The sequence below is a fragment of the Gadus chalcogrammus genome, chromosome 13, assembly GCF_026213295.1.
Source record: "Gadus chalcogrammus isolate NIFS_2021 chromosome 13, NIFS_Gcha_1.0, whole genome shotgun sequence".
NCBI lineage: Eukaryota > Metazoa > Chordata > Actinopteri > Gadiformes > Gadidae > Gadus > Gadus chalcogrammus.
The window spans coordinates 304,242-332,149 of NC_079424.1; the positions used below are offsets into that span (position 1 = coordinate 304,242).

Below are 27,908 nucleotides of genomic sequence, written 5' to 3' on the forward strand. Positions count from 1 at the left end.
CATGCTTTGTAGAATAGAGCAAGGTAATAAACGGTGACAGTTTTCACATAATGTTGTATTAAAGCAGGTGGTTTTGTGCACAAACATAAACGCTTTGCGACAAGTAAACACAGAAACATGGCCTTTTGCTTGACAATGCATCATGTATATCTGACTAACATGTACTTTTAACGGTTAGTCCCGTTAGTGTATAATAAAGAACTATATTTTTGCCAGGTGTTTCTTTCCAAAATATCATAGTTTGTGAGAATTCTGGTTATTGAGGTATTGGATTCGGTGGTATAATGTACAACTTAAGACTAAAAAGGACAGTAGTTTGTAAGTCTAGTTTTTAAGAAAGACACACACACACACACACACACACACACACACACACACACACACACACACACACACACACACACACACACACACACACACACACACACACACACACCATTTCTGTTTGTAACCAAGCGGATGACCCCCGTGTTGACCCACAAAAGGTCATGGTTCCTAAACTGGCAGTGAGGGAACTATGGAATCCATTTTAAATCAACACACTGTTGCTGGGATACAGATTGTGTTGTGTGTTGTGTCTGAACCATTTAACTCATATTAACAAATTCACTTCTGAAAACAAAAGGTAGGTCCTGTATTGAATTGTTAGGGTCAGTATTGTAGAAGTTAACTGTCACTTAATTAGCATCATAAACACCTTCTAAATACAGTACAACGTTATTTTATAGTTCAATATCTTCCTTCAAAGAAAATGGCTATGGCTATGCATTGCTCACGAGGCCAGGAAAGAAACCATTGTTATCTTTCCTTAAATTACACAAAGTATTCATTTCATTTATTGAAGACAACAAAACACAAACCAGCACCGGGAACGGGAGTCATGGATGAGCCACAGGAAGTGGGCCTGGAGAGGGCGATGAGCGCGACCACGTGTGACGTCTTCAACGAGCTGCGTCTGGGGGGGCAGCTGTGCGACGCGGTCATAGAGGCGGAGGGGCGGCGCTTCAACGCTCACAAGAACATCCTGTGTGGCTGCAGTCCCTACTTCAGGTGAGACGAAGGTCCCAGACATCACCCTCTTCTTCGTCTGGTGAAGAGTCTGTTCAGCACAGGAGCGTGTGTGTGTGTGTGTGTGTGTGTGTGTGTGTGTGTGTGTGTGTGTGTGTGTGTGTGTGTGTGTGAGTGTGTGTGTGTGTGTGTGTGTGTGTGTGTGTGTGTGTGTGTGTGTGTGTGTGTGTGTGTGTGTGTGTGTGTGTGTGTGTGTGTGAGTGTGTGTGTGTGTGTGTGTGTGTGTGTGTTTGTTGGTTTGTGTCTGAGATAAGAATTATAGATAATATATAAGATATTGTGGATGCCGTATTCTTCCATAGGAACACATTCGGTATTTCATGCTCTCCCCTCTTCACTGAATGCACATGCGGGCCGTGTCAACCCCTCCTCCGGTTGGGGCGCCTCCTGATCCTCCCAGAATGCCCCTCTCTCCTGCAGGGCCCTGTTCACCAGTGCGGGCGCCCCCCCCAGGCCGGCGGGGGTGTACCCCATCCCGGGCGTGGCGGCCGACACCATGCAGCTGCTCCTGGAGTACGCCTACACCCGGCGGCTGGCCGTCAGCGCGGACACGGTGGAGGCCCTGTTGGTGGCGGCCGACTACCTGTCGGTGCCGGGCGCCGTGCGGGCCTGCTGCCGCTACCTGGGCGCCCGGCTCAGCGTGGCCAACGTGGTGGGCGTCTGGCGGCTGACCGCCCACTACCCGCTGCCCAGGCTGCGGCGCCGGGCCTACGGGTTCCTGCTGCGCTGCTTCGAGGAGGTGGCCCGCGCCTCGGAGGAGTTCCCCGAGCTGGCCCCGGGGGAGCTGGAGCGCCTCCTGGGGGAGGACGGCCTCAACGCCGCCCGCGAGGAGGCCGTGTTCGAGGCGCTGCTGCGCTGGGTGTCCCACGACGAGGAGGGCCGACGGGGCCACCTCGCACAGCTGCTGCTCAAGGTGGGGGGGCCCCGACACACCTCAGGGCTTTAGGAGGGGGGGGCCCTAACACACCTCAGGGCTTTAGGGGGGGCATTACGCGATACTCCCCCCCCCCTGGGGGAGACGACTGGACCTCGAAACAGCTCGTGATGGATGTGCGTGCGTGTGTGTGCGTGTGTGTGTGTGTGTGGGTGTGTTTGTGTGTGTGTGCGTGTGTGTGTGCGTGTGTGTGCGTGGCAGGTCCGCATGGGTCTGATGGACGCCGGCTACTTCTGGAGCCGCGTGGAGAAGCACCCCCTGGTGCGGCGCGACGGGCGCTGCCGCCCCGCCGTCACCGAGGTGCTGCGGGTGCTGCGGGGCGGCCCCCCCGCCCGCCTGGACGTCCTCAACCCCCTGACCCGCCCCCGCCTGCCGCACGCCGTGCTGCTGGCCGTGGGCGGCTGGAGCGGCGGCGCGCCAACCAGCAGCGTGGAGTCGTACGACGCGCGCGCCAACCGCTGGGTGGGCGTGACCGTCGAGGGGGAGGAGCCGAGGGCGTACCACGGCGCCGTCGTCCTTGGCGACGCCCTCTACCTCGTGGGCGGCTTCGACGGCGTCCGCTGCTTCAACAGCGTGCGGCGCTTCGACCCGGCGGCCCGCCGCTGGTGCCCGGCGGCGCCAATGCACGCGCGGCGCTGCTACGTGAGCGTGGCGGCGCTGGACGGCTGCGTCTACGCCATGGGCGGCTTTGACGGCCACCAGCGGCTCAGCAGCCTGGAGCGCTACCGCCCCCACGGGAACCAGTGGACGCCGCTGGCCGCCATGAGCGAGGCCCGCAGCGACGCCAGCGCTGCCACGCTCCACGGCAAGGTGAGACCGCCAGGTGAGACCGCCAGGTGAGACCGCCAGGTGACCGCCAGGTGTGACCGCCAGGTGAGACCGCCAGGTGAGACCGCCAGGTGAGAGCCAGGTGAGACCGCCAGGTGACCGCCAGGTGAGACCACCAGGTGACCGCCAGGTGAGAACGCCAGGTGAGACCGCCAGGTGACCGCCAGGTGAGAGCCAGGTGAGACCGCCAGGTGAGACCGCCAGGTGACCGCCAGGTGAGACCGCCAGGTGAGAGCCAGGTGAGACCGCCAGGTGAGAGCCTCCACCACCAGCTGAGAGCCCTCACCACCAGGTGAGAGCCAGCGCTGCGCTCTATTGGCCGATCCTAATTGAATCAGTGCTCCAGCTGTTGCAGAACGTGTATCACTCCGGACCCTGGCTTCCACCAGATACACTCCACACACACGGTCCAGGGTCCCAACCCTAACCCATCACTGTGGACTGGAGGCCACCCAGAATCTCACAGGCGCACCGTAAAAACAAATGATATTGAACAACACAACCTTGTGTAAGGCTTGAGACCTCTGAGTACTTTGTTATGTTTGATCACACACCACGGGAATGCACATGAGAGGAATTAGGTTAGAAGAAAGCTGAGAGAAAAGGTGTGTTTGTAGAGCTTGAGATGAAGGTATCAAACCAGTGTGTGTGTGTGTGTGTGTGTGTTTGTGTGTGTGTGTGTGTGTGTGTGTGTGTGTGTGTGTGTGTGTGTGTGTGTGTGACATTGCGGTCTTCAGGTGTACATCTGCGGCGGGTTCAACGGCTCCGCGTGTCTCCAGAGCGCCGAGTGCTACGACCCGCGGGCCGACCAGTGGACCCTCATCGCCCCCATGGGCGGGCCCCGCAGCGGGGTGGGGGTCACGGCCTACAGGGACCAGGTCTACGCGGTCCGTTTCCATGGCAACACACATCACGCTCTCTCACACACATGCAAATAGGTATTGGCCTAAATATTTCAATTTCTTCTACGGTTTAAGTTCATTCTGGAATTGTGTGTGTGCATTTGTCTATCTGTCTGTCTGTCTGTCTGTCTGTCTGTCTGTCTGTCTGTCTGTCTGTCTGTCTGTCTGTCTGTCTGTCTTTGTGTCTGTCTGTCTGTCTGTCTGTCTGTGTGTCTGTCTGTCTGTCTGTCTGTCTGTCTGTCTGTCTGTCTGTCTGTCTGTCTGTCTGTCTGTCTGTCTGTCTGTCTGTCTGTCTGTCTGTCTGTCTGCTTGACGCTATCGTCTCCCTCCCTCCAGCTGGGCGGCTTCAACGGTGCGGCCCGCCTGCGGAGCGTGGAGGCGTACAGCCCGGAGAACAACGCGTGGCGCGCGGTGCCCTCCATGCTCAACGCACGGAGTAACTTCGGCGTGGAAGTGCTGGAGGGGCGGCTGTATGTGGCGGGGGGCTACAACGGCCGACCGTCAACGACCTGCCACGCCGAGCGCTACGACGACACGACGGAGGCTTGGAGCACCGTGCGCGACATGGCCGTGTACCGCAGCGCGCTCAGCTGCTGCGTGGTCACGGGACTGGCCAATGTGGCCGAGTACGCGTTCCCACGCCCGCCGCTAGCCCGGCCTGGACACCCGGACGCCCGGAAAGACGATTAATTAAACTGCCCGAGTTCCTTGATGACTTCTATAGACTTATACTATTTTTATGCTACTACCAACTATATCGAAAGAATGAATACTTCCACCACTTACAATAATACTCTACGAGTCAAATATGTATCACAATTATTTTAATTCAACTTTGTTTAACTTTTTTATATTGAGCAATAGATAATAGCCTATATTTTATTTGATGTGTACCGCTATTACAATTGAATCGTACTTTTGGTACGAAATAAGTAGGCTAACCAGTCTAATATAATATAATATGGTATAAAACGATAAAACCTAATTTAATATAATAAATCAATTTTAATGTTATACAACAGAAAATAAAGACACATTCTGACCGAACGAGGGCGCTGTGTCCTGGCGAACACCAGCCTGCGAGCGTTTGCCTCTGCGAGTCCTGCTCCGGAAGTGACGTCCTCGCTTGCTCTCTGAGCTCGAGAGGAGTCGGATGGAAGCCCGCGCTTGATCGGAACTGAAAGCTGAAGATACCTGAGGTCTGCGCGCCACGCCAGGTACCCACACCTTACACCTGAGCCACGAAAGACAGCGTTGGACTGGAAACAAGGTACACAACGCTGAACAGAACAGCATATTGTGAAGTTGTGTTCTTGACAGCAGAGTTGCTAGCGGACGAGCTAGGCGCACTCTTGTTCAGTGCGCATGGTTCGCGCATAAGTGTGTTTATGTTCTGCCAAGTTACGCTACCTTATGCTACGTATCAAAATGTGCTACCTAGTGGTTCTGCGCGTGATCATGCAGACACTATTGAGTGTAGTGGGAGCATCGTTTGACAGAAGATATTGGTCTGCAGATCCAATACGCTACCAAACACATAAGGTAGCACTTTTCGATAGGGTAGTTGTATACAGTGTTCTGCCGGCTCCCTTGTCACTACATCGATCCGCTACCCGATCAACACATGCTACCCTATGTGTTTGGTAGCGTATTGCATCTGTAGATCTGTCAAACGATGCTCCCACTGCAGAATGACGTTATTGTACACCACTACTCACTCCATGTACATTGTTAGCATATTTTGATGCTGTATTATAACGTCTTTATTGGAGATTTCAGGGGAACAGTATGTGTACTACTACACTGGTCACTATGCAGGCATGCGTCTGCGCAGAACCACAAAGTAGCACATTTGGATAGGTAGCCTAACTTGGCAGTACACCGTCTGAGGACTTTTCATTGAGCTTTGCCTCGTGCGGTTGAATCCCCAACGTACTCGAACCCAGCTAAGGCATTCTCATATTTATAGATCCCTTACCAGCTCACCCTCGCAGAGTCCATAGCCAAAGGCGTGCCGGCTGCGTCACACGACCTACTTAGTGTCTGGTGGGTGGCGGTGTGTGGGTAAGCAGTGAGTGCTTCTGTAGCAGGCGGTGTCCCAGCGGATCGTGTGTCCCACGGGTCGAGTCCCGGCTCCGCCATGGCTGCTCCCAACCTGCAGCAACCCAGCTTCCTCCTGGTGAGTCCTGCACTGGGTTCGGGTTGGCTCACCCCGTGGTGGGGTAGTGATGGATATAAATGGGTCCCACCCATACCACCTGCTGGTGTATACATTTTACTTTGAAGCGGACCAGCTTCAATGCTTGTATTGATTGTCTTGCTCTTGACATTACGATGTCATGTATCAGATGTTTGGTACTGAAAAAGTTGCTTTGTCATTTACTTTAGTGTTAGCATTTAATCTGTTGATTTGTTGTGCTCTCTGCAATGGTCATGAGAGCCAAGGTTGTGTAAATCAGTGTAACAGTTAGTGTACATGGAGGGCCATAATATTGTAGGCTTTGAATTAATTTAAATATCAAACATTGGTCTATGTAATGTCTGTACTCCTGTGTGTCCTCACCTTGTATTGATTTATTCATCTGCTTCGGTCCCAAGGCCAACTTGAAATCAGACTCCACCACCAAGCCCCTACTACAGCGATGCCAGGACTTGGTGAAAGTCATCAATGACTACCCCGCCAAGGTACCATCAACCCACGATGTCATTCAGAACCTCTGTCCTGGTTAGACTCGTAGCAGCGCTCTAAAGGCTTTCCTCCACTCCGTATATGGTCATGTTATTGTTATCTAGGTTGAGTGTCTTCGGGGAACAGGTCTGCATCCATGCCGAGCAGGCGGTATGTTCTCCCCGGGATTGTTGCTCCCTGGGGCGGGTCAGGCGGGGGATAACGGCCCCTTTAAGGCCGGAGCCCCTGTAGTCTGAACAGCTGCTGCTCTCTGAGTCAGCAGACAGTGACTGGCTCTCACTGTCTCCTTACTCTCGCTGGAATGTAACCTTTGTGTTGTTTAAAGGTTTGCATTCCCCTGTTGCATAAAAAATGCCCATCCTAATACACCACTCTTAGATTTTTCTAATCAATTTATTGGGTTATTTTTGTATTTTTTTGCAAAGTCATTTTGCAAAGTAGCAGTTGTTGTGGAAGTTATCTTAAAAGTTTTATTAGAAATGGTTTGTTTAGACACAGACCGTGAGTCAAAGAGGAATTGGATGGATAGTATAATGGTCAGGGTGTTTGACTATGGATGAAAGGTTCTGGGTTTGAACCTCCATATATGTATTCTACCTTCTACGTGTTCCTTAATACCATGTTTATAACTGGATAAAAGTGTGATGTCAGTTCAGACCCAGCCAGGTTCTGAACAACAGTAAAGCAGCTGTCGCACTGCTGTCGCCCACACAGAGGGTGGGCATGAGATTAACATAGATCCTGTCAACATAGACACTGTCGCTGCATTACGTCCACCCAGAGACGGAATTCAATAAGCATTCTGTGCCCGCTGACTAAAGACGGTTAATGTTACTGTGGTAGGATGGTGGTTTCTCCTGCGTTCATCTCCCGGTGTAGTTCATTGTGCCGGCTCTGCTGTTGTTTTGCATTGGTACAATTATTGCTAGTAGGTATTTTGGGGTTCTGGTTGATTTCTGATGGGGACAGGACTGCTGCATCTTGATTTGTTGTTCATGCATTAGTTTCAACCCAAGTATCTCACATTTCTGTAGATGCTGCTTGCAAAGTGTGCATATTACTATTGCACATAAATACAGATGATATAATTAGAGTAAAAGTAAGGGTTTGGTGTAGTGTGTGTGTTGTGTACATTATCATGTTTGTGTGTTGATACGATGGTGTGTGTGTGTGTGTCCAGGAGCTGCATGCTGTCTTCCCCTGGCTGGTGGAGAGCGTGTTTGGCAGCCTGGACGGGATCCTCGCCGGGTGGAACCTGCGTTCCATTCCCTCCCGGGGCAACGGATACAACCTAGTGCTGGACTTCCTGGACCCCAGGTCAGTCCAGGGCCACTGACGCCACATAAAGGCCTAGCCTTCAGCCTGGAACACGACTTAGCCTCTTGTTGAAGCTATGTAGGCCTTTTGGTTTCCTGTCAGCCAATCTCTTCAGTCGATTTGAGACTGTAACTATGAAAGTTACCAGTCGAGTCACTCAATAGAATGACTCGACGGCTAGCCTTCCAATGTTAGCTGTTTGATTGGGAAACCAGCAGCAGTAGAAATGTTGACCTTGCGGTGCAATCATATTAGGTTTAAAACACTCTGGGATATTTGTTCTAAACAAGGGCTTCTGGGAAGTTGAGTCTTTGTGATGACTGTGTAATATTCCATATTGACTCTTTGGGTTTTTCTCCACAGTGGTCCGATGATGAAGCTTGTGTACAAACTTCAGGCGGAAGAGTACAAGTATGAAGTCTCTGTCAGTCATCTGCCTGTAAGAGAAAGAACTACAGTTCTCTTTTATGAATCACCTCATTCAGTTGTGTGTTCATATTTCCAGCGTCACTATTCTTGTATCCACTGCCTCCTCATTGTTTCACTTGGGTTTATGAAGTCGACATGAAACATTTGCTTACTCTGACATAAACTTTGCTGCGTTGCAACATGCTAGTACTTTTATTTTGAAATTATGGAATTGTCGACCTCTGATCGAGTGGCCCCTGGGACCCTGTTGTAGAACTCGTTGTGTGTTTGAAGGCCTGGTTGTTTGTTGCAGGGCCCGGTGAAGGTGTCCATCCAGGAAGGCGTCCTCCCAGACTGCCCTCTGTTCCATAACAAGCTGCAGTTTGCCAGGTCCGGTCTGCTTCCACTAAGTATCCTTCAAAGTAAAAGCCCCCCCTCCTCCTCCCTGGCTCTGAATCCATGTAGAGCTAGTTGTGCCTGGATTACATGAACAGCTCTATGGCTTTGCATTTTATCTATGCATTTTAACCGTATCCATGACGATGCTCAATGCCAATTGGCGGGAGAACTAATTGTTAAATATAGTGTTGTATGTTCGAGTTGATTTCCTTAACCTTCTGCAGATCCGTTTGAATACTACATGTTCAACTTCGCCCACAGTCTCCTCACAGTAAAGGTACAACATGTCTTCTTCATTGAGTTGGAAGGTTAAAATATTGAGTTCCATGTAGAGAAGCTAGTCTGTTGCCCTCAGGTGGCGGTCCTGAAAATTGCAGTGAGAAAGTGCTGTTTGATTTGGTGCTTAATGTTTGATTGTTAACGCAGACTTTTGCGTACCGAGCTCTTTTTATTATTTTCCGTTAACTGCAGCAAGCGCAGCCATGTTATACACGTTGAATATTCCATGTTTATTCTTTCATTTCCATCAGTGCTGTGGTAGTTCACCATCTCCCAATAGTTCCTCCCTCTGTGATCCACTCAGTGTGAATGCAGTGTGATCTGACCAATGAACCGTGTACCTGTGATCCACTCAGTGTGAATGCAGTGTGATCTGACCAATGAACCGCGTACCTGTGATCCACTCAGTGTGATCTGACCGGTGAACCCTCTACCTGTGATCCACTCAGTGTGATCTGACCGGTGAACCCTCTACCTGTGATCCACTCAGTGTGATCTGACCGGTGAACCCTCTACCTGTGATCCACTCAGTGTGATCTGACCGGTGCACCGTGTACCTGTGATCCACTCAGTGTGATCTGACCGGTGAACCCTCTACCTGTGATCCACTCAGTGTGATCTGACCGGTGAACCCTCTACCTGTGATCCACTCAGTGTGATCTGACCGGTGAACCGTGTACCTGTGATCCACTCAGTGTGGTCTGACCGGTGCACCGCGTACCTGTGATCCACTCAGTGTGATCTGACCGGTGAACCCTCTACCTGTGATCCACTCAGTGTGATCTGACCGGTGAACCCTCTACCTGTGATCCACTCAGTGTGATCTGACCGGTGAACCGTGTACCTGTGATCCACTCAGTGTGATCTGACCGGTGAACCCTCTACCTGTGATCCACTCAGTGTGATCTGACCGGTGAACCCTCTACCTGTGATCCACTCAGTGTGATCTGACCGGTGAACCCTCTACCTGTGATCCACTCAGTGTGATCTGACCGGTGAACCCTCTACCTGTGATCCACTCAGTGTGATCTGACCGGTGAACCGTGTACCTGTGATCCACTCAGTGTGAATGCAGTGTGATCTGACCGGTGAACCGTGTACCTGTGATCCACTCAGTGTGAATGCAGTGTGATCTGACCGGTGAACCGTGTACCTGTGCGTGTCTCAGTGCATTCCTCCAGGCCAGCAGGGGAGCTGTACGGACTCTGCCTACTTCATGCTGGTGGACACCTACCTGAAGTACTTCCTGCCTACAGTGGGGGTAGTCCCGCCCTCTCCCTTCTCCGACTCCAGGGGATCTGTAACCACTCCGTCTCCAAGGTACGGGCCACCACCTCTGAACATCATGGCTGCTCCCAACCAATCAAGATGAAGCCTAAGCTTTTGGCAACAAACCAGACAATGATGACAACCAAAAAGTGTGTGTGTGATGGAGTTTAACTGTTCTTTTGAATATCTTCAAGTTTTGTGTCCTTTTTTAGGGGTTAGGACGACGGTCTAATAAACCAATAACATACAGACTCAATGATAGACAGGACGACGGTCTAATAAACCAATAACAGGTTGGTTCCATAGGTAGAGAGCAAGTGTGGTACTATAAATCAGGTGTATGTGAACTTGTTTTTATCACCATTTCAGTGTAAACAATCAATATAAAATAGTTGTTTATTTTGTGGACCCGGTCCATTGGGGTAGATAGATAGGTAACCCTTTATTGCCCCAAGGGGAATTTGTCTTGCACTTGTGCTTATATGTGCTTCAAATCATCTAAGCACAAACTGCACATATGAACTCAAAGCCCTATACATACATACAGACTCAATGATAGACAGGAAGACGGTCTAATAAACCAATAACATACAGACTCAATGATAGACAGGACGACGGTCTAATAAACCAATAACATACAGACTCAATGATAGACAGGACGACGGTCTAATAAACCAATAACATACAGACTCAATGATAGACAGGACGACGGTCTAATAAACCAATAACATACAGACTCAATGATAGACAGGACGACAGTCTAATAAACCAATAACATACAGACTCAATGATAGACAGGACGACGGTATAATAAACCAATAACATACAGACTCAATGATAGACAGGACGACGGTCTAATAAACCAATAACATACAGACTCAATGATAGACAGGACGACGGTCTAATAAACCAATAACATACAGACTCAATGATAGACAGGACGACGGTCTAATAAACCAATAACATACAGACTCAATGATAGACAGGACGACGGTCTAATAAACCAATAACAAACAAATGAAGACTAACCCATCCACCAGAGGGTAGCGAGCCCCACAGCTCGTCCCTGAGGCTGATCTCCAGTAGGAGCTCCGTGTGACCCGCTGTGCTGTGCTCCCAGGCCCCAGAGCGTGGCGTTTGCGGGCTACGGCGTGCACAGCCCCAGCCTCCTGAAGCACCACATCTTCCACCAGCCCTCGGCCACGGCGGACCCGGCGGCCCAGGAGATCTGGAGATCAGAGACGCTGCTGCAGGTCAGGCCCCGGCCCACAGGGCCTTCCTCAAGGCCTTCTAGTCAGACACGTTACAGGGACACTTTGAAACACACAACGTTATCAATTGGACTTTAGAGAGAAAAGAGAATTGGTGTTACAAAGTAAGTCTGGTCTAATCAGGAACAGACCAACAAGTTCTTTTTTTTTTTATTATCCTAACTCCAGATTATTATTATTATTTCTCTAAAGAGTACAGACAAAGTATGGTTTGTTGTCTTATAATTCTTGGGACATTTCAACAAGTAAAGGTTGTTCTTTACTTCTTTCTGTTCTCTGGACCCCAGATGTTTGTGGAGGTGTGGCTCCACCAATACTCTCTGGAGATGTACCAGAAGCTGCAGTCCCCCCAGGTGAAGGTAGGCTGCATGGCACACCTCCACCCTCTCCCCCTCTCTCTCTCACTCTCTCTCCCTCCCTCTCGCCCCCCCTCACCCATACACTCTCTCTTGCGGGCACACTTCCTCTCCTCTACTGCGCCCTGGCTACAACTGCACCTGGTCTCTAACACACACACACACACGCACGTGCACATACACAAATTGATGCAAAGAGGAGATGCTGGGGATATTAGCATAGGGTAGGTGCTAGGATTGGACTCTAGGAAGGATGACTTACCTGAGGGAACCTTGTCACTTTACGAATGAGATCTGGTTGATAGGACAACCATCAAGCTTAATGAAATAAGAATAGTAGTAAAAAGTTTGACCATTTGCGTCATTTCTCCAACCTTTCCTGGATTCTTTCGCAGAAACAAACCGACCGTGATCGGAAAAGTTCACAGCGGGCGTTTACTCTCTGAAATAGCCAGGCTTGATGGTTCTCCTTTAATCATGACTGGCCCGGGGCAGGCCTGGGTGTGGCATCCACTCTACAGCTGGCTATAGTTTTCATTTGTAATTCTCTTCAGATTAACACCAAAGGCCATGGGTTTGGTAAGAACTCAGGGATTATTTTCGACCATGCTAAAACCCCCAAAGCCTTGCTGATTCACTCTGTCAAGCCGAACTAACAGGAATCCACCGTGTGATGGTAAAAGGCTGATTATTGTCCCACGTTCACGCAAAGCAAGGGGGTCACAGACCCCTTACGTCCTTGCGGACCCTGACGTGCGCCTCCCAAAAATGTTAACCTTCCGTCGAGGCGACGCAGCAAGGGCTGTGATTGGTCCGCTTACTAAAACCCTACGCAGAACCATAAAGGTTCACGACTGCGTCGACGCGTATGCGACTATGCGTGGTAATTGCGTTGCGTGAACGTTGAACCATAATAAGCCCTTAAGGTCTTGTTATGACATCACTCCACCATTAACCAATCACAAACCTGACTTTAGTTTGATCATCTAATGATGGGTTGCTATCGTTGTAGAGTTTGGCCTCATGCTATTGTAGTAACCCAAAACAGGGAGACATTTCCCTTGTTATTAATTCAACACCAGGCTTTAGTGTGACCAAACCACACTAGCCCTGTGTTAGACTTTTGTCAAGGCAACATGATAATGTGTTGTGTTTCTGCTGCTGGGTATTTGTTATCAGTGGGACCTGTGCGATGCGGACTCCCCACAGCTTCACCTCTCTACGTAGTAGTCCTTCTGTTTCCCCTCCTCACCTCTCTTCTCCTACTGTGAGCATGCTGCAAGGCTGTCACCATGCACGTCTCCATCTCCCTGCATCCCTCTCTCTGTCTCTCTCTCCATCTGTCTCCATGTCACCTATCTGTCCCTCTATCTGTCTCTAACTCTCCTGTCTGGCTCTTCTCTCTCCTATCTGTCTCTAACTCTCCTGTCTGGCTCTTCTCTCTCCTATCTGTCTCTAACTCTCCTGTCTGGCTCCTCTCTCTCCTAACTGTCCCTCTATCTGTCCTGTCTGGCTCTTCTCTCTCCTATCTGTCCCTCTATCTGTCTCTAACTCTCCTGTCTGGCTCTTCTCTCTCCTATCTGTCTCTAACTCTCCTGTCTGGCTCTTCTCTCTCCTATCTGTCCCTCTATCTGTCTCTAACTCTCCTGCTGGCTCTTCTCTCTCCTATCTGTCCCTCTATCTGTCTCTAACTCTCCTGCTGGCTCTTCTCTCTCCTATCTGTCCCTCTATCTGTCTCTAACTCTCCTGTCTGGCTCTTCTCTCTCCTATCTGTCCCTCTATCTGTCTCTAACTCTCCTGCTGGCTCTTCTCTCTCCTATCTGTACTTCTTCCATGCCTCTCCATTGTATAACCCCCTCCCTGACGTTGGGCATGAGCAGCATAGAGCCACTCTCATTGTAGGACTGCTGTGACGAGGGCAGGAAGGCCTTGTCCAGACTAGTACGCGGGCAATAAGGAATAAACATTTACTTGCATCTTCTCCCCTGCTCCAACAAACATTTACCGAGAGGTAGCTATGAAATGCCTTGATCCTGCACCCACCCAAACACTGGAGCTGGTTCTGCTTGAACCGGCTCCCCCCGTCCTGTCGTAAAGGGGGTCTCACGCGGGGGTCTCACCGTGGGGGTCTCACCGCGGGGGTCTCACCGCGGGGGTCTCACCACGGGGGTCTCACCGCGGGGGTCTGACCGCGGGGGTCTGACCGCGGGGGTGTGACAGCGGGGGTCTGACAGCGGGGGTCTGACCGCGGGGGTCTCACCGCGGGGGTCTCACCGCGGGGGTCTCACCGCGGGGGTCTGACTGCGGGGGTCTGACTGCGGGGGTCTGACTGCGGGGGTCTCACCGCGGGGGTCTCACCGCGGGGGTCTGACTGCGGAGGTCTGACTGCGGGGGTCTGACCGCGGGGGTGTGACAGCGGGGGTGCGACCGCGGGGGTCTCACCGCGGGGGTCTCACCGCGGGGGTCTGACTGCGGGGGTGTGACAGCGGGGGTGTGACAGCGGGGGTGTGACCGCGGGGGTCTCACCGCGGGGGTCTCACCGCGGGGGTCTGACCGCGGGGGTGTGACTGCGGGGGTCTGACTGCGGGGGTCTCACCGCGGGGCTCTATGCTGGCATGTCCTGCTCTGTGTGTATTTGCATGTCGTCTACTGTAGTGTTTTTGTGTACTGTAACAATGAGTCCTGTGATGTGTGTAACCGATCTGTCCGTTGGCCTGTGACTGGATGTTGCGTGGTTGGCTGTGTGAGAACGTCCTCTCCCCTTTACGACAGTGCTGGGATTTACTCCAGCAATACAGCGCCCCCTACTGGCACTTTGAGGTGACACATAACTATTTCAGCACCCTGCTGTTCCCCATTCATGTCTGAAAGAATCCTTGTTAGTTATCTAATGTGAGTCAAATGGGATTGACCCAATAGAATTGGAGCCAGCAGGTTTGTTAGGTTTTTATTGTGAATTGTTCTGCGGTCTGGGCCTCAGGCTAGCGCTGGCAGACCGTGGAGTGCAGTAGTGGTAGGTTGCTAGGTGACCACGTAGTCCGGTAGGGATTCGTTACTGTAACTAACTGGAAATCAGTACGATTAATTTATTTTTATTTTACAATTTAATGGTTAAACAAAGAAGTTTATAATATCAATTAATCTCAACACATCGGCCTGGCCTAAAAGAAAGAGTAGTTTTATGTTGACTGCTTCCAATGTTGTGTTGGTCATACTAAAGAATGGTTTATTTCTTTTTTAGTGAATAATACACAACATAAGGAACTTAATAATAATCGCACATTAAATCGCAATATTGGTCAAAATAATCGCAACTAGATTATTTCCCCAAATCATTCAGCCCTAGTGTCTAGGTGACCCCGTAGTCTGGTTGGGGTCTGTTGACTTGTTTTGAACATGAGGTGTAGTTCAGGTAGGTTGCTAGGTGATGTAGGGGATGGAGGACTGAAGTGACTCCTCCCAGGTGTGTTCCAACGGTCAGTATTTCTGTTTACACATTGTCTCTCCTTTTGTCCCTCTGATCCTCATTTCCTCCTTCCAAAACACCTCCTCAACCTTTCTCCTTTTATTTGTCCCTGTCCTTCTTTTCCACTGTTCTCACGTGTTCCTTCACCTTGTATCCCTGTTGGTCCTCTTCGTCCACGTGTCCTCCTCCTCCTCCTCCTCCACCTGGTGCTGTCTGGGGGTGCAGCTGGCGCTGCTGCAGTATCGGCTCTGTATGTCCAGCATGCCGTGTCAACCTCCCCCCCCGTCAGGCTCTGGGACCCTGCACACCTACCAAGTACTGTTACCTCTACACTCAGCCCCCCCCCACACCCCGGGGGGTCCAACCCAGGTCGCGGGATGCAAGGTGCTCTTACACCAACCGATCACCTGACGGCCACCTCAGGTGAATCCGGCCGGTGAGACAGGCCGGTGGCCGCTGCCGGTGGCCGCTGCCGGCGTCGGCCACCGGCCGGTGAGACAGGCCGGTGAGACAGGCCGGTGGCCGCTGCCGGCGTCGGCCCGGACCGTCCTGTCATGGAGGTCCAGGCTCACGGGTCAGCGCCACAAGCCTTCCTCTGGCTTCCATTCAGGCCACTCTTCTGTTGCCGAGCCGTAATGTGGTTGGCAGTGCGTTGCCATGGTGACGACAGCCTCCTAAATAGTGATTGCCGACTGGTGGAAGCGTGCCGGGTTGGTCTAAGAGCACATGTAGGGTTCCTGTCTAGAATACTTCTCTTTAGTTATGACGAAGCGCTTCCTCTTCATTACGAAGCTAATGAGGTGCAAATTCAACCTTATTCCATACAGACTATTCGAGTTACTAATGAATACATAAAGAACAACAACATCCACTAATCACTTCATTGTTCAAAGTCTGCACGATTAATTCATGCTCGAAGGCCATTGATTGGTCCGGGTCCCGACGTATCCTAGAGAAGTATCCTTGATGGCCATGCGCTACCTGGGTAGGACCGGTCTCCCAGCTCAACTGCACTGGTTTGTCTGTGGTGCTGCTGTGCTCATACAATCCTTTACAGCATGTCGCTCAACGCCTGTAGTGCTTTGCAGCTTTTTCTTTGTAAGTCGTCTGTCTTTGTGTGTTTGTATTTGTGTATATGTAAGTGTTTTCCACTTACATAAACACAAGGGAACAGTATGAGTGCTTACACTCTCCCCTGCATTATGTGGCTGGCATGCAGGGAGAAACGGGGCGTGGTTAAGCTGGCCTGGGGCATGGTTTAGCTGGCCTGGGGCATGGTTTAGCTGGCCTGGGGCGTGGTTTAGCTGGCCTGGGGCGTGGTTTAGCTGGGCTGGGGCGTGGTTTAGCTGGGCTGGGGCGTGGTTTAGCTGGGCTGGGGCGTGGTTTAGCTGGGCTGGGGCGTGGTTTAGCTGGGCTGGGGCGTGGTTTAGCTGGCCTGGGGCGTGGTTTAGCTGGCCTGGGGCGTGGTTTACCTGGCCTGGGGCGTGGTTTAGCTGGGCTGGGGCGTGGTTTAGCTGGGCTGGGGCGTGGTTTAGCTGGGCTGGGGCGTGGTTTACCTGGCCTGGGGCATGGTTTACCTGGCCTGGGGCGTGGTTTAGTTATGTGATTTAGATGGTGAAGCAGGAAGGGGTCTTGGTGCCGTGCTTCATTCTCTCTAGTCTGGCTTCCACCAGCAGATCAGAGAGAATCGAGGTCCACACACACACACACACACTACTGCACCGCAGTCAAACACAGCAGAACAATAAGAACACAAGTCATTGAGAAATGTCAATTATTTATGAAGGCATTTGATTTTCATATGCTAAAAAACATTCATAAGAAAATTGAGGCCAGGAAACTTTTGACTCTAGATTTTGATTGAGGCTAGATTTTGATTGAGGCGTATTATTAGCATTTTATAAATAAAATCTATGCAAAATATATAATCATAAAAATATATATCATAAATTAAAATGTTAACCTATTTTAGTGTCTTTCATAAATATCTAAAAAGTATTAAGATTCTCCATAGTGAGGTTTCTCAGGCCTCTGGCGGGGGTCTCTGGGCTCTGAATGCGATGCGTGAACGATGGTTATCCGGGGGCTGGTTGGCTGAGTCTTAATTAACTACCACTGTGCAGCGTTGCCATTTGCCGATTCACACAAGCTTGCTGCTGATTGGCCGATCCCCTTTTCGCCCCGTGTAACCCGCCTTCCTCCAAGGAGCCCTTCAGCCCCACGGAGGAGCACGTGATGGTGGTGCGGCTGCTGGTGAAGCACCTCCACGCCTTCTCCTGCAGCCTGCGGCCGGAGCAGCTGGCGGCCGCCCCCTCGGCGCCCTCGGCGCCCGCCCACACCAGCCCCCTGGAGGAGTTCAAGAGGTGGGCGCCCTCCCTGCACCGGTGGCTCAGTGGGCGTCTTGGTCCCTCTGTCGCACGCACACACGCGCGCACACACGCGCACACACGTGCACACACACACGTACATGCGCACACACACACGTGCACACACGTACACGCGCACACAAACACGTGCACACACACACACACACACACACGTGCACACACGTATGCGCGCACACAAACACGTGCACACAAACACGTGCACACACGTATGCGCGCACACAAACACGTGCACACACGCGCACGCACGCACACCTGTACGAGCACGCACACATGTACGTGCGCACACACCCATGCACACATGTAAACACACACACGTGCAAAGGTGTGCACGTACACACACACAAACGTGTACACACGCACGAGTATGTCCATCCATCCCCTCCAGAGCCTGCAGCTCTCTGGTCCTCTGCCTCCAGGGTGGTGGTGCAGCGGTTCGTCCAGCAGAAGCTCTACCTCTTCCTGCAGCACTGCTTCGGACACTGGCCTCTGGACGCGTCCTTCAGAGCCGTAAGCCCCCCCCGTCTGGTCCACACTCACCACTACATCAGTACTCAGGCCTTCATACTGATACTACTGGGCCATATGTCACTATTATTTAATGTTTAAATTAGAAAAGGGTTGATTGGATATTAGACATTGATCTTGGTGTACAGTTTAAACCCTGACTGTGCTCATGTGGGTTTGCTCTGTACTAGTTCAAAGACCTAATGAAGACGTATAGTCCTTGCCTTACCTCTCAGCGTGGTTAATGTGTGGTCCGTGTGTCAGGTGCTGGAGACCTGGCTGAGCTACATCCAGCCCTGGAGGTACACGGGAGAGAAGGCCCCCCCCCAGCCCGACCTGAGCCGTACCGTACCCGACCGCTGGTGAGGAGGAACCGCCGCCCCGGCTCCTGATTGAGCTGGAATCAACAGTCAGCCAGCGTCGTAGTAACCATGACGACCGGCTCCTGATTGAGCTGGAATCAACAGTCAGCCAGCGTCGTAGTAACCATGACGACCGGCTCCTGATTGAGCTAGAATCAACAGTCGGCCAGCGTCGTAGTAACCATGACGACCGGCTCCTGATTGAGCTGGAATCAACAGTCAGCCAGCGTCGTAGTAACCATGACGACCGGCTCCTGATTGAGCTGGAATCAACAGTCAGCCAGCGTCGTAGTAACCATGACGACCGGCTCCTGATTGAGCTAGAATCAACAGTCAGCCAGCGTCGTGGTAACCATAACGACCGGCTCCTGATTGAGCTAGAATCAACAGTCAGCCAGCGTCGTAGTAACCATGACGACCGGCTCCTGATTGAGCTGGAATCACCAGTCAGCCAGCGTCGTAGTAACCATGACGACCGGCTCCTGATTGAGCTGGAATCAACAGTCAGCCAGCGTCGTAGTTACCATGACGACCGGCTCCTGATTGAGCTAGAATCAACAGTCAGGCAGCGTCGTAGTAACCATGACGACCGGCTCCTGATTGAGCTAGAATCAACAGTCAGCCAGCGTCGTGGTAACCATAACGACCGGCTCCTGATTGAGCTAGAATCAACAGTCAGCCAGCGTCGTAGTAACCATGACGACCGGCTCCTGATTGAGCTGGAATTAACAGTCAGCCAGCGTCGTAGTAACCATGACGACCGGCTCCTGATTGAGCTGGAATCAACAGTCAGCCAGCGTCGTAGTAACCATGATGACCGGCTGCTGATTGAGCTGGAATCAACAGTCAGCTAGCGATACAGTAACCATGATCCACGGATACTCACAGAACTAGAATCAACAGTCAGAACAGGTTATAGTAACCATGCCGACTGGATTCTTCCAGAACTAGAATCGACCCCCACTTGATGGTCCCCATTGGGGGGTTTGGGATGGTTTCTTGCCTCGGGGTTGGACTCCCGACCTAAACGTTCTGGTATCAAACCCCAAACGTCAGCCTGTTGGTGTCCTTGAGAAAGATGCCCTAACGCATTGCTGGCCCTGGAGGACGTGTATCTGTAGTCGGCTGGAAGCCACGTCAGATAAAGGATAAATGGTACCACATGACCTGCAGCACCTGTCCTTAACGTGTCCTGTTCTCTCGGTTCTCTGTGTTCTTTGTCAGGGGTTCCTTCGTGGAGGAGAACCTGCTCATGTACACCAAGCTGTTCCAGGGGTTCCTGAACCGGGCCATCCGTACCGACCTGGTCAACGCCAAGAACGCCCTCATGGTGTTCAGGGTGGCCAAGGTCTTCTCCCAGATGAACCTCCCTGACATGATCCAGAAGGGTGAGGGCCACCAACGCAGCTTCCTGGTGTTTACGTGTGTCGCCTTGGTTACTGTCGGAGTCACACCGAGCAGTCTATGAATATGCTTTCCTCAGATCTTACGAGATGCCAAACGCCCACATTTTATCTGCTGAGTTGCCTAACTCTCGGCTACCAAGCAGAATGAATGCAAAGATGTGATGATGTTGAGATCCACGAGGCTTTGTAGAGAGTCTAGAAATGTATTTTGAGCACCAGTAGGTGTTGGACCGGGGGGTCATTGATTGTTATTTAATGACCACTTGATTCTGGTTCCTCTGTTTATCCTCTGGTTTAACACTTTGTGTTGCCGTATCTCTGATCCCAATGCTTGTTCCCTTCTTTAAACTGCTGCGTTAAGCACTGTTCTGTGGTGGGGGCCCTTTACCAGTAGAGCCTGGTCCCTTGGTGTTAAGCACTGTACTGTGGTGGGGGCCCTTTACCAGTAGAGCCTGGTCCCTTGGTGTTAAGCACTGTACTGTGGTGGGGGCCCTTTACCAGTAGAGCCTGGTCCCTTGGTGTTAAGCACTGTACTGTGGTGGGGGCCCTTTACCAGTAGAGCCTGGTCCCTTCAGGTTAAGCACTGTACTGTGGTGGGGGCCCTTTACCAGTAGAGCCTGGTCCCTTGGTGTTAAGCACTGTACTGTGGTGGGGGCCCTTTACCAGTAGAGCCTGGTCCCTTGGTGTTAAGCACTGTACTGTGGTGGGGGCCCTTTACCAGTAGAGCCTGGTCCCTTGGTGTTAAGCACTGTACTGTGGTGGGGGCCCTTTAACAGTAGAGCCTGGTCCCTTGGTGTTAAGCACTGTACTGTGGTGGGGGCCCTTTACCAGTAGAGCCTGGTCCCTTGGTGTTAAGCACTGTACTTTGTTTGTCCCCCCAGGGGAGCAGCTGTTCCTGGAGCCGGAGCACGTCCTCCACCACCGCCAGCCCCGCGGGGTCACCACCCCCACCCAGGGGGGCAGCTTCCTGTCGTCGCGGCAGCGGGCGGTGCCAGACTGCGTGTTCCGGGTGAAGAGCCACGTGTACGCGCTGGAGGGCCAGGACTGCCAGTACAAGCAGATGTTCGGCCCCGACCTGCGGGGCACGGTGAGTGGGGTATGAGGGGGGGGGTATGAGGGGGGTATGGTATCACCGGGACCACCATGAATCCACTGTTCATGTTCCAGGGGAAAATCTGCTTATTTATTTAGTTCATATATTTTAATTATTTAGTGTGTAATAAATAATTGTTTAGTGTAATACAGAGACTGTGGTCTATCCACAAACAAGCCAGTCAGACAGCACCTTAACTAACACTGTGTGTAGGTCTAACACTGTGTGTAGGTCTAACACTGTGTGTAGGTCTAACACTGTGTAGGTCTAACACTGTGTGTGTGTAGGTCTAACACTGTGTGTGTAGGTCTAACACTGTGTGTGGGTCTAACACTGTGTAGGTCTAACACTGTGTGGGTCTAACACTGTGTAGGTCTAACACTGTGTGGGTCTAACACTGTGTGTAGGTCTAACACTGTGTGTGTAGGTCTAACACTGTGTGTGTAGGTTTAACACTGTGTGTAGGTCTAACACTGTGTGTGTGTGTAGGTCTAACACTGTGTGTGTAGGTCTAACACTGTGTAGGTCTAACACTGTGTGTGTAGGTCTAACACTGTGTGTGTAGGTCTAACACTGTGTGTGTAGGTCTAACACTGTGTGTGTGTAGGTCTAACACTGTGTGTGGGTCTAACACTGTGTGTGTAGGTCTAATATTGTGTTTGTAGGTCTAACACTGTGTAGGTCTAACACTGTGTGTGTAGGTCTAACACTGTGTGTGGGTCTAACACTGTGTGTGGGTCTAACACACTGTGTGTGTAGGTCTAACACTGTGTGTGTAGGTCTAACACTGTGTAGGTCTAACACTGTGTAGGTCTAACACTGTGTAGGTCTAACACCGTGTGTAGGTCTAACACCGTGTGTAGGTCTAACACCGTGTGTAGGTCTAACACCGTGTGTGTAGGTCTAACACCGTGTGTGTGGGTCTAACACCGTGTGTGTGGGTCTAACACTGTGTGTGTAGGTCTAACACTGTGTGTAGGTCTAACACTGTGTAGGTCTAACACTGTGTGTGGGTCTAACACTGTGTAGGTCTAACACTGTGTGTGTAGGTCTAACACTGTGTAGGTCTAACACTGTGTGTGTAGGTCTAACACTGTGTGTAGGTCTAACACTGTGTAGGTCTAACACTGTGTGGGTCTAACACTGTGTGTGTAGGTCTAACACTGTGTAGGTCTAACACTGTGTGTGGGTCTAACACTGTGTAGGTCTAACACTGTGTGTGGGTCTAACACTGTGTGTGTAGGTCTAACACTGTGTAGGTCTAACACTGTGTGGGTCTAACACTGTGTAGGTCTAACACTGTGTGTGTAGGTCTAACACTGTGTGGGTCTAACACTGTGTGGGTCTAACACTGTGTAGGTCTAACACTGTGTGGGTCTAACACTGTGTGGGTCTAACACTGTGTAGGTCTAACACTGTGTGGGTCTAACACTGTGTGGGTCTAACACTGTGTGTGTAGGTCTAACACCGTGTGTGTGGGTCTAACACTGTGTAGGTCTAACACTGTGTGGGTCTAACACTGTGTAGGTCTAACACTGTGTGTGTGGGTCTAACACTGTGTGGGTCTAACACTGTGTAGGTCTAACACTGTGTGTGGGTCTAACACTGTGTGTGGGTCTAACACTGTGTGTGTAGGTCTAACACTGTGTGTGTAGGTCTAACACTGTGTAGGTCTAACACTGTGTGTGGGTCTAACACTGTGTGTAGGTCTAACACTGTGTGTGGGTCTAACACTGTGTAGGTCTAACACTGTGTGTAGGTCTAACACTGTGTGGGTCTAACACTGTGTAGGTCTAACACTGTGTGTGTAGGTCTAACACTGTGTGTGTAGGTCTAACACTGTGTAGGTCTAACACTTTGTGGGTCTAACACTGTGTGGGTCTAACACTGTGTGGGTCTAACACTGTGTGGGTCTAACACTGTGTAGGTCTAACACTGTGTGGGTCTAACACTGTGTAGGTCTAACACTGTGTGTAGGTCTAACACTGTGTGTGTAGGTCTAACACTGTGTAGGTCTAACACTGTGTGTGGGTCTAACACTGTGTGTAGGTCTAACACTGTGTGTGGGTCTAACACTGTGTAGGTCTAACACTGTGTGTAGGTCTAACACTGTGTGGGTCTAACACTGTGTAGGTCTAACACTGTGTGTGTAGGTCTAACACTGTGTGTGTAGGTCTAACACTGTGTAGGTCTAACACTGTGTGGGTCTAACACTGTGTGGGTCTAACACTGTGTGGGTCTAACACTGTGTAGGTCTAACACTGTGTGTGTAGGTCTAACACTGTGTGTGTAGGTCTAACACTGTGTGTGTAGGTCTAACACTGTGTAGGTCTAACACTGTGTGTGTGGGTCTAACACTGTGTGGGTCTAACACTGTGTGGGTCTAACACTGTGTGGGTCTAACACTGTGTAGGTCTAACACTGTGTGTGTAGGTCTAACACTGTGTGTGTAGGTCTAACACTGTGTGTGTAGGTCTAACACTGTGTGTGTAGGTCTAACACTGTGTGTGTGGGTCTAACACTGTGTGGGTCTAACACTGTGTGGGTCTAACACTGTGTGGGTCTAACACTGTGTGGGTCTAACACTGTGTGGGTCTAACACTGTGTGTGTGGGTCTAACACTGTGTGGGTCTAACACTGTGTAGGTCTAACACTGTGTGGGTCTAACACTGTGTGGGTCTAACACTGTGTGGGTCTAACACTGTGTGTGTGGGTCTAACACTGTGTGGGTCTAACACTGTGTGGGTCTAACACTGTGTGGGTCTAACACTGTGTAGGTCTAACACTGTGTGGGTCTAACACTGTGTGGGTCTAACACTGTGTGGGTCTAACACTGTGTGGGTCTAACACTGTGTGGGTCTAACACTGTGTAGGTCTAACACTGTGTGGGTCTAACACTGTGTGTGGGTCTAACACTGTGTGTGGGTCTAACACTGTGTGGGTCTAACACTGTGTGGGTAGGTCTAACACTGTGTAGGTCTAACACTGTGTGGGTCTAACACTGTGTGGGTCTAACACTGTGTAGGTCTAACACTGTGTAGGTCTAACACTGTGTAGGTCTAACACTGTGTGGGTCTAACACTGTGTGGGTCTAACACTGTGTAGGTCTAACACTGTGTAGGTCTAACACTGTGTGTGGGTCTAACACTGTGTGGGTCTAACACTGTGTAGGTCTAACACTGTGTGGGTCTAACACTGTGTGGGTCTAACACTGTGTGGGTCTAACACTGTGTGGGTCTAACACTGTGTGGGTCTAACACCGTGTGTGTGGGTCTAACACCGTGTGTGTGGGTCTAACACTGTGTGGGTCTAACACTGTGTAGGTCTAACACTGTGTGTGGGTCTAACACTGTGTAGGTCTAACACTGTGTGGGTCTAACACTGTGTGTGGGTCTAACACTGTGTGTGGGTCTAACACTGTGTAGGTCTAACACTGTGTAGGTCTAACACTGTGTGGGTCTAACACTGTGTAGGTCTAACACTGTGTGTGGGTCTAACACTGTGTGGGTCTAACACTGTGTGGGTCTAACACACTGTGCTGCCCTCTAGGTCCTCAGGTTCATCCAGATGATCGCCCAGGCCCGCCAGACGGCCAAGAGGATCTCGGACCACTCCCAGGAGGCGGACGCCAACACCTCCTTCCTGTCGTGGTTCGGGATGGGCTCGGCGGAGCCCAACCACACCTACGGCGGCTCGGAGCTGGACGAGACCGGGGAGAACGTCAAGAAGACCCACGAGTTCCTGGACCGGGCGCTGGAGAACCTGTGCCAGATCTTCAAGGTGCCTTACTTTGTGTCTAACAGATGGAGGGAGCTTCAGCTCATCCGATATCAGGAGGATGATGATGAAGTAGTCGACCCTTTTTATCTGTTCCAATGGTAGCATTGGAACTATCCACATTCTGTTGACGTTTAGCTTAGTTAGCGTTAGCCCTGGACCTAGCCTTGTGTTGACCTGTGTGTGTGTGTGTGTGTGTGTGTGTGTGTGTGTGTGTGTGTCCCTCCAGCTGAATGCCGGGCAGCTGGGTCAGATCATCTCCACCCTGGGTCTGTCCCAGGACAGCGTCGGCTCCAACCAGCTGCCGGACTGCGTCCAGGGGGAGGGCGGGCTCATCCTCACCGACCTGGGGCGCATGCAGGTCAGCAGGGGGGGTGAGGGGGGGAGAGTGAGTGTTGGGGGGGAGAGTTAGTCTGGCTGAGCGGAAATGGACAGCGTCTATAGCGCTAGCGTGGGATTCCACCGCTACTCCTCCCCTTCCTGTTGCTGGCGTTCCCGTATTGTGCTCCCCCTCAAACTAGGCACTAGGCAGTATGGGGAGTTTGAAGAGGACTTTGACAGCGCTGTAGAGCTAGCATGTTTGGTTATTTGCTTACAGCATTTGCTGAGGAAGAAAGATGTTCTTGCCTGTTTTCAATAGGCCAAGTTGTATATATCAAGCGTGGCCTATTGTGTGCAGCGAGCTAGCAGGGGTAATGTTCAGTTCGACCTCGGAGACTTGTAAACACAGTATTGTGTCCTTTTATATAACTATAAAAGGATCTTCACATACATCTTAAATCGTTTTTTGTGGCGTGTGCGGTTGGGATTGAGCCATCTCTCTGACAGCCTCTGAACGTGAAGACGTTCCATCCCCCCGTCACTATTCTGCATGGACACCGCTGCTGCTTCCCGGGGTTGGCCCCGCCCTGGACGATTGTGATTGGTTTAAAGAAATAAAAACAGGCCAGCCCAGTTTCCCCCCGGATAGACGGCTCTAAATAGCGTGGCTCCAGACCATTCTACTTGCTGTAGGTTAGTCTGGCTTTGCGAGACTAGGGGAGAGTGAGTGTGAGGGAGGGGGGGGGGAGTGAGAGTGGGGGGGGGGGGGAGAGAGAGAGAGAGTGGGGGGGGGGGGGGGGAAGAGAGAGAGAGAGAGAGAGTTTCTGTAAGTCTTTTTTGGATGACAACATTGCAGATGTTGGTCCAGATGTGCAACTCGAATGCCAACTGCCAGTTCTGCGTTGCAGGCATCACCATATTACTAAATATATTTAAACGTCTACACATTTGAGCTGCAGGTCTGTAGGGATGTGGGGAGCTCCTATCCACTTTTTTTTTTGATTTACTGGATGTACCGCATTTCTGAGTTCTTAAAGTCTGAGTTAAAGTATATATTCTAAAGGAAGGACGCCTCAAAGTAGACGGCAGACATTGGGGTTCAACCAGGCAAACTAACCTGTGTGTGTGTGTGTGTGTGTGTGTGTGTGCAGATCATCAACGGGCTGCGGCGCTTTGAGATCCAGTACCAGGGGGACCCCGAGCTGCAGCCCATCAGGAGCTACGAGAACGCGGCGCTGGTCCGCCTGCTCTACCGGGCGTCCTCGCTCCTCAACCAGAGGGTAGGCGACCGCCCCACGCTCACATCGCCTTGTGCTAATGTTGCGCTCGCTAACATGGCGTCGTAGATAAGTATGCAGACTACGTATCGCATTCGGCTGCTAAGCATGCGTCAACAATGCCGCCATCTTGCCGCGGGTTAACAACATGAATGAATGAAGGTCCGATGGTCAGAGGTCAACCAGTCAAAATCGCCATGTTTCTTTAAGCGATAGGCGCAGAAGAAGCGTGTTTATTAAGAAGCATAAATCTATAAAAAATAAAAAATATATCTATATATATATAGATGTATTTTTATTTCTTTTTTACCATAATTACTACGAACACATGTGTGACGTATCTCATAAACCAAACCCGCTCGAAGACGCTTAAGAAGGTGATTTAGAGTCCGATGGGGACCTCCGCCCCATTCAGGTGGTTACCAAGATGGCGGCAGCGTTGATCCGTACGTTCCACTGACCAGCACAGCTCAGGTGATATACCTTTGGTGTTGTGCTAATGTTGCGCTCGCTAACGGTACAACGAGGTTTACCATTGCTAAACTTCCAGCTGATTGATTGTACCCCCCCCTCCCGCTGCAGTTCGGCGGCCACATGGCGGCGCTGTGCTCCAGGCCGGGCTTCCTGGGCCGTCTGGGGCGCCACTACCTGGAGGGCCCGGCCTCCCCGCGGCTCGCCAAGAGCGTAGTGACGCGGCGGACGCTGGAGCGCGGCCGCCGGCCCGGCCTCAGCCTGCGGCCGCTGGCCAGCTACCGCACGCTGCTGCTCCTCATGCTGCTCTACCTGCTGGGGGCGCTGGTGTCCCTGGGGCCGGTCTGGAGCACGCTGCTGCTCCTGGCCGGGGCCCTTCTCCACGGCCTCCTCCTCACGCTGCTGGGGGACAAACTCAAGTCGCACTAGGGCCTCCAGCGCAGACCCCCCCCCACCACACACCTGCCAATAAACGCCCTGACACTCGCCTGCAGCGTTGGGTCCATCCTCTGCGGGTTGAAGAGCTTCAGTCTGGTTTGTTGCCGATAAACGTTGGGGATGGTTTCTGACGGGTGCTTCGCTCTGCAGAGGTCAATCGCCGTCTGATAAGAACTCGTCCAATCAACGGCGGAGTATTTGCCTTCTGGACGGTGTTCCTACAGCTGTTCAGATTAAACTTACTAGCTTTTTTGATGGGTTTTGTAACCTATTTTAATGGTCTAACCTGTAATTATTTTTTTATATATATTTTCTTGGACCTCGTTGAACGGTCCAGAACTTGACCAAGGCATGGATGGTCTATTTTTCAGTGGACGACTGAGGAATGTTTTGGCACAATGTCCTCAATAAATCAATCTTTTTGCAGCATGTGTTGTCTGTGGTTTGTATCTGACCTTCTACATAAGCTAGGATTGTGTGGGAAGAAACTGGTGCATAAGGCAGTGAAGGTAACGACACCCTTTTCTTTCGACCACAGAATTTGTCGACTTATGGTATTAAATCACTTTTTTCAGAGACCTTACAACACGTAAATCGAGCAGGCTGGCTTGGTTTCAAATGGCATCCATGTCCTTAGATTTAAATTCAGCATTAATGGTCTACGCCGGTTTGAGCTACACCGTGTC

The 27,908-nt window shown here is 51.2% G+C and overlaps 2 protein-coding genes across 10 annotated transcripts; both read left to right on the top strand.

Annotated features, from left to right (window-relative positions):
* The first annotated feature begins 880 nt into the window (after positions 1-880).
* LOC130402227 (kelch-like protein 10) lies at positions 881-4,422 on the top strand. Its single transcript, XM_056606369.1, has 5 exons — positions 881-1,050; positions 1,489-1,981; positions 2,204-2,812; positions 3,568-3,717; positions 4,069-4,422. Exons 1-5 carry the CDS (start codon positions 881-883, stop codon positions 4,420-4,422), a joined length of 1,776 nt encoding a protein of 591 aa, XP_056462344.1.
* A 427-nt stretch (positions 4,423-4,849) lies between these two features.
* Positions 4,850-27,866, top strand: smpd4 (sphingomyelin phosphodiesterase 4). Of its 9 annotated transcripts, none has more exons than XM_056605748.1 (20): positions 4,850-5,002; positions 5,820-5,911; positions 6,331-6,417; positions 7,602-7,738; positions 8,102-8,177; positions 8,460-8,556; positions 8,770-8,822; positions 9,993-10,144; positions 11,214-11,346; positions 11,652-11,723; positions 15,412-15,501; positions 17,392-17,549; positions 17,990-18,080; positions 18,342-18,439; positions 19,664-19,827; positions 20,727-20,932; positions 24,488-24,718; positions 24,945-25,076; positions 26,188-26,316; positions 26,896-27,865. In XM_056605748.1, exons 2-20 carry the CDS (start codon positions 5,873-5,875, stop codon positions 27,211-27,213), a joined length of 2,463 nt encoding a protein of 820 aa, XP_056461723.1. In that variant the 5' UTR covers positions 4,850-5,002; positions 5,820-5,872; the 3' UTR covers positions 27,214-27,865. The 9 variants fall into 9 exon arrangements, with proteins under 9 accessions (XP_056461723.1, XP_056461726.1, XP_056461724.1 ...); XM_056605751.1 differs by having other exon boundaries at positions 11,652-11,717; XM_056605749.1 differs by having other exon boundaries at positions 4,850-4,949.
* Positions 27,867-27,908: the final 42 nt, after the last annotated feature.

Coding starts and splice junctions, on each gene's coding strand:
- LOC130402227 (XM_056606369.1), top strand. CDS start 881: ATGGATGAGCCACAGGAAGTGGGCCTGGAGAGGGCGATGAGCGCGACC. Junction 1,051..1,488: donor GGCTGCAGTCCCTACTTCAG/GTGAGACGAAGG, acceptor TCTCTCCTGCAG/GGCCCTGTTCACCAGTGCGG. Junction 2,813..3,567: donor CTGCCACGCTCCACGGCAAG/GTGAGACCGCCA, acceptor TGCGGTCTTCAG/GTGTACATCTGCGGCGGGTT.
- smpd4 (XM_056605748.1), top strand. CDS start 5,873: ATGGCTGCTCCCAACCTGCAGCAACCCAGCTTCCTCCTG. Junction 7,739..8,101: donor CTGGACTTCCTGGACCCCAG/GTCAGTCCAGGG, acceptor TTTTCTCCACAG/TGGTCCGATGATGAAGCTTG. Junction 8,823..9,992: donor ACAGTCTCCTCACAGTAAAG/GTACAACATGTC, acceptor TGCGTGTCTCAG/TGCATTCCTCCAGGCCAGCA.